We start from the raw sequence: 11,886 nt of genomic DNA, 5'->3' as shown, positions 1-11,886 counted from the left end.
TCCAAGCAGCCCCCCCCCCTCCCCCCTCCAAATCACCGACGACACATTGGCTGACCTCACGGCAAGGGACGCTACCTGTGAGTTTTGAACTTGTGTCGTCTCATCAACTTGGCGATATTCATAAAGAAAAAAATTTCGTAAATTTCTCATAAGTTGATGGGCTTTTATAATTTACTTTTTTTTTTCAAAAGACGAGCTTGAATAGTTGGACAAGATTAGGGGTGGCAGTGGACCGCGGCGAGGGCTAGGGACAAAGTCTCCACCCCTACTCTGTCTCAAAATCCTGCCCTTCATCCCCGTTTCATGTTCTCCATCTCTGGTCCAAATGGGGCGAGGTGGAGCGGGGCCCCATGTTTCCATGGTGAATTGCCATCTCTAAAGAAGGATTGGGGATGGACTGAGGCTGGGCAAGGCGGGGATCGGGACAGGGGGGGGGGGAGCGTAAGTCCATCCCCGCACGGGTTTTGATTTTATCTTTCATCCCAGTTTCATGTCCTCCATCCCTGATCCAAACGGGGCGAGGTGGGGTGGGGCCCCATTTTCCCCAGGTCCACTGCCATCCCTAGACCCGATCAGATCAAACGATAAGCCTAATTTCAGAAACAAACATAACTTTTTGATTTTCAAGTAGGCTAAAAAGTATCCGGTTTAGACTCAATTCTGACCCAAATCTGAATACTTTTGTTTATTCATCTTAGATCTGGATTCAGATAAATACTATTCAGAACCGTCAATCTGGGTCATCGTAACTCCAATCCTTTTGCATCATTACTATGATTATAGAGCATAATTATTGTTGTTAGAACAAGGACAAGGGTAGGGCCCAATAAGATAGCTGAACAGGTTTGGGTTGCACTATTTTTAACTGAGAGATCTCCGGTTTGATCCTTATTGGCGGCAGTACTTAGCTTGACTACGAACCAGAAAAAAAAAGGAAAACGCGGGTCATTTTGTCACACGTGGACCAGGTTCATGCATGAAATTTGGATCCGAACATAAGATCCAGAGTCAGTTTTCAACGTTGTCAGACCATATGCTAGTAGGGCTGAAGAACATGTAGGGTCCATTTAGTGTTCAGGTCCGGTTCGGTTTGACTTACATGCAGTCTCAGCCTCTCTCGGCTTGACACTTTCTGAATGGATCTGGATCTGAGTCCACATCTAACCCCGTGTGAATCAAACCCCTCCAAGTACCGCACACACGATAATTTTAGCTACCGTCTTTTTACCCGTAGAACTTGTAGGGCCCAGGTCAATTGGTTTCCAGATCCTACATTCCCTTACTCAATGTGGGTCCAGATCATGATGGATCCAATGAAGTCCAACGCAAGTCTTGCTGTAAATAGACGTCCAGGACCCAAGACAACAAAAAGTGGGTGGACGTATCAGCGTAAGCGGGTCGTGTACGGGTAATGCGAGATGGACATGGATATGGATATGGTCTTTATAGGCACTCACCAATCCAAACCACATCCAAAGTCCAAACACGATCCTATTCTTCTCGCAGTTTATATGTCATAATACACCTATGTTACTGAAGATAAATTAAAATGAACAGTGGAAAGTATAAATAGGTTGGACATGGAAGCTGATATGTGTTCACCTAGACATATCGGACCTATAACCAGACCATATCCATATCCGCCTCGGCATTGATGGGTATGAACTTTACCATGAACCCAACCCTAACCGATCCGCTTTTCTAACTGCGTAGCCTTGTATGTAATGTTGAGTGAAGTACACTTTGCATAATTTTTTTTTTTTGTATTTATATTTATAGAGCTTTTATATATATATATATATATATATATATATATATATATATATATATTTGCACATGTCGATATTTTGGGGGTAGTGACATTGTTTCGTCTTTACATTCTTGCCCGAAATGGCCAGCATATCCAGTAGGGCAGCATAATCATTTTGAGCAAAGAGTAAGGACACAAGTGTCACAAGAAAAGTGTTCAATGGCCTTCAAAGGCATGATTCCTTTCTCAATTTAAGAGAGAGATTTGATCGAAGAAAAATTTAAGAGAGAGAAAGAAAAAACGATGACAGTGCAAAACTAACTCAGAATTAGAACTCTCTCTCCCTCTCTCACCTTTCTTCTTCTTTCTCTCTGACTTCTACCAAATGGGTCGGAGCATAAGGAGTAGATTTCCGGGGTTCTGCCTGAACAGGATAGCCATCCACGTGAGGGTGGCGATGAGGCCGCCGGGAGCAGAGCCCAAACCCATCTTGGACGCCGCCGGAGCCGACGAGAAGGAGGCGGTTTCCGGCGTGAAGAAGGAGGCGACGTCGGAGAAGGCGGGTTCGGGGAGGAGGATAATGATCGTGGTGGACTCGAGCAGGGAGTCTAGGTCGGCGCTGCAGTGGGGGCTCACTCACGCGATCCACCCCCACGACACCCTCGTCCTCCTCTGCGTCTGCAAGCCAGGTGAGGACCCTGAGTTTTTTTTTCTATTTTCTGGTTGTCCGATTTACCCCGGTTCAATTTTATTAATACCGTATCTATGCTCTTCTCTTTTCTTAAATGACCGAAACACACACCGTAGGCAAAATGTGTCCCAGGACCATGTTGACTTTGAAAATTAAGCCGTATGAACACATTGCTGCCACGTAAATTTTTGCAGAATTCTTTCCTGAATAGCCTTTTCCTTCTCTATTAACCCCGAATATTACAAACATAACTTAGTTTGGTATAACTGTAATCGAGATGACGGTATTCTAAAAATCCGTTAAAAAAATGTTGATATTTTCAAAATATCGGATATGATTTTATCTCTTTATTAATGCAATATTAACACTTTTAAATTCTTATATTTGCTTTACATTTTTTACGAATTTTCGTGTGTTTTTATAGTTTTATGTATGCGGATATTTTTCGGAACAGAGTACATTTCTCTGTTAACGCAATAAAAATATTGGATGCTATCTTAATTGGATCCAGTTATGCTTTATTACTAGCCAAACCAAATTCAGAACAGAGTAGCTTTCTCGGACTTGGCCCGTAAACCAATTCCATCTATTGCCTGGAAAAATGCAAGACCCGACATCATATTTGTTTTTTGGAGAGTAGAGCTGGACCCGTATTCAAATCCATCTCAGATCTCTTAGCGATAGTGACAAACGTTAAAAACGGCAAAATCTCGTTTTTCAAAAACTCTCGAGAATTTGAAATTTTTTCATAAATCTCGCATTTTTTTGACAAAATCTTGGCAGTAAAAAAATAAATTAAAAATATATAAAATAGTGTTATAAGAAAATATTAATAAAAATTATTTAAAAAAATACACAGTTTTTTTCACGATAAATAGCCGTTTAAAACGTAAATAACTCGTTTAAATTGCAGTATTTATGTTTTTTCATAAATCTTGCTGTTTTAAACTTTCAGGCAATTTCTGGCGATATTATCACAAGATTTTCATAAATCTCACGATATTTGTCACTATGCACTTAGTGAAGTTATGGATCCGAGCCTCTGTAAATCTGTGATAATCTGCGGTCTTACACTGCCGCCAGAAAATCGATAAGATACTGACCCGAATCGGTTATTTTTTAATTAATATAAAAAATAGCTTAAAATTAAATTTTTAATATTATTTCAATATCTTTAACATGTGTTATGTTCTGATTGATATGTAGTATTTTTTAATGATTTTTTGGCCCGATTCAAAACATTCAGAACGATTCACTTGAGAATCAGTATCGGCCGATTCACCTGAATCGTTGGCCAAACGGTACAGGTCCGCGCCTATTCTGCTTCTTATCGATACTGACAACATTGGTTGACAGTCTTTTCTGTTAACCGCTTATTTTTTTATTTTCTTTTTTGGTTAAATAGAAGCACGATCCATGATGAAGACTCATGCTAAGGAGAACGATCTGCTGCAAGACACGAAGAATCTCTGCCGTACACGCAAGCCAGAGGTAAAACTCAGAATTTATTTTTTTTATTTTTGGGTTAAAACTATAATGCATCGACAATATATGTCCGGCCGGGTCAAGCTCAGGCTAGGTGGAGCTTGACCACTTGAGAGGTGGTTTGGCCTTGGCCTTGATCTTGATCTTGACCTAGACCTTGACCAAGGTTTTGTTCAGTCTTAAAAGAACTGACTCAAGGAAAGCTTTAGTTTAGTCAACTGGTCCTGTTCATAAGTCAGTCAGTTCTTTCGGTCTCGAACCCTCGTTGAGTTGACTATGATGGCGGCAAGTTTGTGTATACTGTGGTTTTAGGGTTAAACGAAACGGCATTTTTGATGGGTTTGTGGATTGACTAAGACCAAGACTGGTTTGAGTCACTAGCTAGCAGGGGACGCGGTAACTCGGTCTAGCCCAATAGGCTCGGACCGGTAAAAGTTTTTTCCATGTTATTGACTCAGCCAACCCATCCAAGTCTTCAGCAATCTGCATTGACCGGCCAGGTTCTATGTCATCCTTGAGTTTGACTCTCAAGATCCCTAAGTGTTTCTCATGGTGATGCCCACTTTGCACCTCTGGTGGAGGCTTTGAGTGCAAATCAAGGTTCTTGAACTTGTTCACGTTTCACCTGGTGCCCAAACGGGAACTTAGCAAGATTAGACTTTAAGAGGTCACGTTGAGAGAGAAGTTCATGAACTTGGTCATACTTCACGTGTTGTGTCTCAAACCTTATCACCCACCATCTGGGTCCCAAAGATGATGGGCGATCAGGTGCAGCAGCACACCAAAAGTGTGCGATCACATTTCACCTGATCCTCCTATACTAAGTTGCCCACTGAAAAAGGTTTTCCTATGGCTTTGGTTTGCATATGATATGAGATACATTACACTAGTTAGTAACTTAGTATGAACATTACCAACAGGGGGTCCTACTTGTCTGGTAAGAGCAGTGAGTACACGTCACCCTGTATTGGAACGTTGCAAGTTCAAATCCCAATGGTATGGGGTCTGCCTAACCTCCTTGCCTATCTAAAAAAAACTTAGTATGGAACATTTGGTGTTGAATTTTGTCATTTGAAATAGTCAAAGGTCTGTGCTGATTATTTACAAATTCAGGATCATTTTCATGATATATCGTTTTCTTTCTTTCCTTTTTTTTTATCTTTTTGGTTTAAGAAAATCTATATGTAATTATAGTAAAGATAATAAAGAAAAGCAAAAGGCAAAGAGTAAGCCATGATTAGTCCAACTTTTGGTTACTATATTAGACAACAAAGATGAAAGGGGGCACTCCATGATGTTCCCCAAAAGAATGTCTTCATAGGACAACTTAGTTGTTCTTGTTTGGTTACTCGGAATCATAGTGACAAAAGTTAAAAATGGCAAAATCTCGGGAGTCAAAAACTTGGGAGATCTTGAAATTTTTCATAAATCTTGCATTTTTTGGCAAAATGTCGGCAATAAAAAATAAATTAAAAAATATAAAAATAAATTTTATAAGAAAATATAAATAAAACACATTTACAAATAAAAATCTCCAGGGTTTTCACGATAAATATCTGTTGAAACTGTAAATATCGCGATATTTGTCACCGTTTGAAAATCTCGCGAGAAATTGCCGTTTTAAACTTTCAGGCAATTTCTCAGGATATTATCGTGAGATTTTTATAAATCTCAAGATATTTGTTACAGAGCTCCGAATGAAAGTTTCTGCAAAAATCAAGAATCTTATATTGATTGGTTGCGTCAATATTGACATGCTTAATTAATTCTTGAAAGGGCTTGTGTTTGCTACCATTGAAAGTAAACCTCATTGATATTTAAGCAACCTACAGTTCTTCATGGATTGGACCCTACAGATGTATATAACCTTTATATATTTTTGGTATTTATTTAATTAGGTATTTCTTTTTCAAAAAAACATTAAAAATCAATGTACTACAATATACCAAAATTTCAGGATACAATAAATTGCTTTTTTATGTCAAAAACAACTTTTTCCAAAGTTTTTTTAGCAGAAAAACCGTTATAAAGTCATCTGTAGACTTTTTTTTTCAAGTGCTTTAAGGAAGCGTTTCTTCTGCATTGTTTCCGTGGAATCCATATCCAATATTACCTACTTTTAGCCCTTGAGGGGTCCATTCATTTGGTAGGGCCTACTTGTGAATGTCACCAAATTGACGGAGCATCATGAGTTCAAAACCCATAGGTACAAATGTTCATTGCTGAGAGCCTGAAGCTTGATGTATTTCCTGGTGGGCAAAAGAGAAGAACTCGGGCTTTATGCCAATGAATTTAGTGAACAAGTCATTTTTTTTTTCGATTATCAAAAAACAATTGCCTACTTATTGAAAATAATTTTCTATTTGACAAGATAGGCTTTGAATTCAACAGTTATTTTTTTAGAGAAAGTAGGCTAATGTCCATTTGAGCCAAATATGTGTTCTTGTGTTAAGTATTTAACAAATATGTGTTCTTGTACTACTTTTTATAAAAATCATATACATGTATATTGGTGTCTGTGCCCACATCCATATCCATATCCATATCCATATCCATATCCATGTGATATATAGCTGGACACATTTTTAAAAAAGTGCCTTTATCATCTTGGTTCTTGAAGTTCCCATTTATATTGGTAAGAAGAAAGAAATAATATGAAATTCTTGAGTTTTAGCGACACTAGAGGCTAATGTTTGAAAGTGAGAAAGTCGGTTAAAGTCCATTTGGGCCATTTTGCGAGGAAAAATTGAAATTGCAAGTTTGCAAAGTTATGAAACACTTTTCTCACTTGGGAAAATATGGAATACTTTCTCAGGTATGAAAGTGTTTCACAGGTTTGCAAAGGTGAAGTGCCACCTAAAATCCCAAAGTTCATGGATTTTTTCACTTCCCGGACAGCAATAAAAAACTTGGAACCAGGAAATTCTGGATTCTTCATGGCACCCAAATGCCTCTGGGAAGCCACCCAGAATTAATCCACAGGTTGTGGTTTCTCATATTTTGTATTACTGTAGAAATGCCCAACATCCAATCAATTGTGGTTTTTTAGTCACGTATAAACATACCCTTTGGTGAGATAATATTGCTATACTTGTGGGTTCCAAACCCCCTAACCGAAGGGCACATAGTGTTAACCAAATCCTATCTCATGGATATGTTCACAGTTCAGTATGGTGAAAACAGTAAGAATCAACCCTTGTGTCATGTTTTTTCAATGTAAAAATAAACAATTTGTTGATAGGAGAAAATTCGGCATATTGTAGGCCATTGATTTCTCAACCCGGAAAAGTCTGATTTACTCACTGAGAACCATAGTGACAAATATAGCGAGATTTATGAAAATCTCGCGATAATTTCACGAGAAATTACCTGAAAGTTAAAAATGGCGAATTCTCGTGATATTTTCAAAATATCGTGATTTTTTTGGCAAAACATAAATTTCACAATTTAAGCACGATATTTACATTTTAAACAGCTATTTATCGTGAAAAATCATGTGGTTCTTATTTTTAAATATTTTCTTATAAAAATATTTTTTATATTATTTATTTATTTTATTGCCAGAAAAAATGCAAAATCTTGTGAGTTTTTGACTGCCGAAAAAAATGAGTTTTAAACTTTTGTCACTATGCTGATAACACATGATCCAAAGGCAGCTTAGATAAATTTTCATGATTTTGTTAATTTTTGACACTGGTTAATTAAGAACCTAACCATGCAAACGTGACTGAGTATATCATGTAAAAACTTGGGCCCACAGGTACAGGTGGAGACTTCATTGGTGGAAGGAAAAGAGAAGGGACCCACCATAGTTAGGGAGGCAAGGGGACAAGAGGCATCACTTTTGATTCTAGGGCAGAAAAAGAGGTCCCTAACATGGAGATTGCTCATGAACTGGGCAGGGGCTAAAGTTGGTGGTGGGGTTGTTGATTATTGTATACAGAACGCACACTGCATGACTATGGCTGTGAGGAAGAAAGGAAGGAATGTGGGAGGGTACCTTCTAACCACCAAAAAGCACAAAGATTTCTGGCTCTTAGCTTGAGAAGAATCCAAGTTGTACTTTTTTCTTTTTCTTGTTTGATTATTTGTGGGGCTGTCTTGTGCCTTTGTGCATGAGATTGATTTCAAAGCTGCTATGTACATGAGCAATTGCATATACCAATGGCTTCTTGATGAGGACAGAAATTAGAAATGGCCTTCAACATTTACAGTCAGCCGTTAAGAGAGAGAGAGATGAAAATTCACCCACTTCATCTAGGGGAGGCAAAATCTGACCCGACCCACCAACCCGCTTCTTAGCCCGGTTAGGGTTTGGCTTAAACGGGTCCGTGTCGTAAACGGGTCGACCCGCCTAACCCGTTTATTAAACGGGTCATGTTCATGTTAGGGGTATGCCAACCCGCCAACCCGTTTGACCAGTTTAATAAACGGGTTAGGCGGGCGGGTCAACCCGTTTACACAAACCCGTCAACCCACAACCCGCTTATATATATATATATATATATAAACTTATCTAACCCTAACTCCTAACTTTACACTTTAGTCACCCGCCTAACTCCTTCCTACCCAGCCGCAGCCGAGAGCCCGAGACCTCTCCTCTCCACCTCGTTGCCATCACCGCACAGGTGCACACCACCACCCTCTTCTCTCCTCCCTCTTGTTCCTCCTCTTGGTTTGGCACCCAAGCAAAGCAAGCCCAACGTTTCGTCTCTCCCGCTGGAAGGCACCTCATTTTTTGATCTTGAAGAAGAGGTTGGAATAAGTAATGGGTACTTATTCTCATTTTCTTCACTGTTTTTCTCACTGTGATGAGGTTTTCTTCTCTTGGTTTGGCACCCAAGCAAAGCAAGCCCAACGTTTCGTCTCTCCGGCTGGAAGGCACCTCATTTTTTTATCTTGAAGAAGGGGTTGGAATAAGTAATAGGTACTTATTCTCATTTTCTTCTCTGTTTTCCTCACTGTGATGAGGTTTTCTTCTTTGTTTTCCTCACTATGATGAGCTCTTTTGGTGATTAGAGAAGGACCCATATTTTGGTACGAAGGAAAAGAAGAGTTTTTAGACCAGTGAGAACTGAGAATGAGAAAAGAAAGATAAGCTCGGGTTTTTATGCTTCAACTTCTTTATATACGGCTATTAAGGTACAATTCCATATTGAGATTCGCAGAAAAAAAGTATAATATGTATTTGTTTTTTTGGTGTTTCTAATTGTGTTATTCGGGTTAGACAGGTCATTCGGGTTACTTGGGTCGGTTATCGTGTCTATGTTATCGGGTCGACCCATTTAATAAATGGGTCACCGTGTCGTGTAATCATGTCGTGTCAACCCGACTTGTTTATTAAACGGGTTAACCGTGTCGTGTCGGGTTACCCATTTAATAAATGGGTCGTGTTCGTGTTTACCACATTCGACTCGTTTAATAAACGGGTCGTGTTCATGTTGGGGTATTCTGACCCGCCAACCCGACCCACCAACCCGTCGACCCGACCCGATTGCTACCCCTAACTTCAGCACATGGACCTGTATCACACACACACACACACACACACACACACACACACACACACATATATATATATCCCTCATAGATAAAGAACTCTTTAATAAAAAATATAATATTTTTATTTTTTCTGCTTTTTTTCCACATTTGACCCTTCAGCTATGATCTATGTAGCAAGTTCAGTAGAAGTTGACCTTTGGATCATGTTTTTCCGATGCATATATCAGATTTTACCTGGGTTGAAAAATCAATGTCTTAAAATGCACCATATTTTCAAAGCCTCAAAAAGGATATTTTTACTTTGAAAAAATATGATCCAAGGGTTGATTCTTACTATTTTGTCCATGCTGAACACATCCAAGAGGTCAGATTTGATCAAAATAACTCCTCTCAATGAGTTCTAACTAGGGACTTCCTTTCCCACGAGGGTAGCAAACGCTATCCCTATAAATAATGAGCCAAGTGGGGCAAATGTGTTACCCTTGATCTCATGCACCATGGAATCAACTTTTGTCAGGTGCAATAGTTAGGGTTAGATAAGATGCGGTCAAATGAGATAGCTGGATGGTTTGCTCACACTATCATCACTAAGGAGTCATACACTCAATGAAAGCATGTCCTATGAGGGGCTTGAGTCCGGGGGCTCTAAAAAGTAACATGTATCCATTGTGCATGTTAGAAAATGTGGTAGAACATGTACTTGAAAATAACATATAAACTTTATGAAATTTAAATATTATAAGTAATATTATCAATGAGTATAGCATATCCATATATGTTGATAATTAAGTATACGATTTTAGTAGTTTGTTTTATGAGAAATAATTACATCTCTTTTTATTTTTATTTTTTTATTTAAAATAATCATAGTAATAAGATTGGCTATAGACTTCTTCTATACATGATCCATATAACATGTCAATTTAAATATACAAATAAAATCTCTATGATCAAATCAATATCTAAATTAGTATATATATATATATATGATCATAAATATTTAACTAAAATATTTAATTTTATATAGATGGATCAAATTTCAAATAATAGACACTTGTAGTTAGAAACAAACATGTAATCATAATAAATAATCATAAATATAATTTTAGTTAAGATGAGAAATAAAATCAAACTTGTTTAAATAAGCAACTGAATTTGTTAAAACATAAATCATTTGATTGTCATGCAAATTCAGACATGAAATAAGAGGAATTTGCTTTTGGTTAATTTTTTTTTAAATTGAATAAGCTTTCCAACGCATCAAAAATCATTGAATTCTGATATAGAGTTACAAAATTGTGGCTTTCCCTAAAGCCCTCTCTATGCCTCTACTCTAGTATGTGGGAAACCAGAGACGAAGAAGAAAGTGAGGCCCCAAACCATCGCCAATCCCTCAGATTCCCCAAACTCCTCTCCAGTCGGTTCGTCAAAAACATATTTTGCATCCCACTAGAGTTTGAACTTTTTTTTGAGTTTGGAGCCTTTATCAAATTTTTTTTTGCCCAATATTAAGAAATTTTGATTCATATTCGCTTGTTACTCGAATCCTAGGTCATCTCCCTCTTTGCTTCCGGTTCACTTCCTAGGTTACTTCCTGTTCGCTTTCCTTCTTGCTTTCAAGATTATTCTCAGTTCATTTCTAAGTCGTCCCACACTTTTCACTTCCTAAAATTTTAGAAGTGCCTTGCATCCCACTTTAGCTTTCTGAATTGCTTCTCACTCTCGCTTCCTCAAGTGACAACTCTGGTCATGACACTGTCGAAATCTGAATATAGCACAACACAGTAATGACATGAAAATCTTGTCATAGGGAATATAAGGACTATTTAGCTGAAGATTCTCACCTATGCAACAACATTTTAGTATACATGATGATTGTGCACACTTCTGCACATTGCAAGTATAGCCTCAAGGCCAGCATGACACCCTATTGAAAGATATCACAAACAAAAGTCCAAAATGACAATATAACAGAAAAAAGAGAAGCATAAAAAATGGCACAAGGTAGCTTCAGACACATGCATTTTCATGAGGTCTTTTGCTGCTCTCTGTATGTCAGCGTTATCATTCCGAGCAAGGACAACAAGGTGTTAGAGCAGTCCATCTTTTCATGACACAAGAGGGAGTCAGATAGGATTCTACAAACATAGATGAAGTCACCAAGAAAACCAAAATCATAGTGCATAACCGAAATATAGCTTGAAATTCTACCCAAAAAAATGACAGACATGAAAACACACATGGGGAATAAGGGCACCTTCTTCACCCTGGCATTCACAAAACCAGATTAATCAATCAAATGTAATTCACAATGTCATACAATTGTAAAAACCAATAAGCCTCAACACTATTTAATCCCGTCGATCCAAATCATTAGAGGCAAAAAAAAGTTACTTTTCAGTGATGATTTTTTGTGAAGCCAAAAAATTATTATTCACTGGCGCACTTTTATAGTGCG

At 38.1% G+C, this 11,886-nt stretch overlaps 1 protein-coding gene across 1 annotated transcript; it reads left to right on the top strand.

The window, feature by feature from the left end:
- Positions 1-2,207: 2,207 nt before the first annotated feature.
- Positions 2,208-7,971, top strand: LOC149848224 (uncharacterized). Its single transcript, XM_090003719.1, has 3 exons — positions 2,208-2,439; positions 3,847-3,932; positions 7,687-7,971. The coding sequence occupies exons 1-3, from the start codon at positions 2,208-2,210 to the stop codon at positions 7,969-7,971; spliced, it is 603 nt and encodes a 200-aa protein (XP_089859845.1).
- Positions 7,972-11,886: the final 3,915 nt, after the last annotated feature.

This window comes from Nuphar pumila, chromosome 1, assembly GCF_984573655.1.
Source record: "Nuphar pumila chromosome 1, dmNupPumi1.hap1.1, whole genome shotgun sequence".
Classification (NCBI taxonomy): Eukaryota; Viridiplantae; Streptophyta; class Magnoliopsida; order Nymphaeales; family Nymphaeaceae; genus Nuphar; species Nuphar pumila.
Note: the sequence above shows the minus strand (reverse complement) of the source record. Positions and strands in the feature narration are given on the sequence as shown.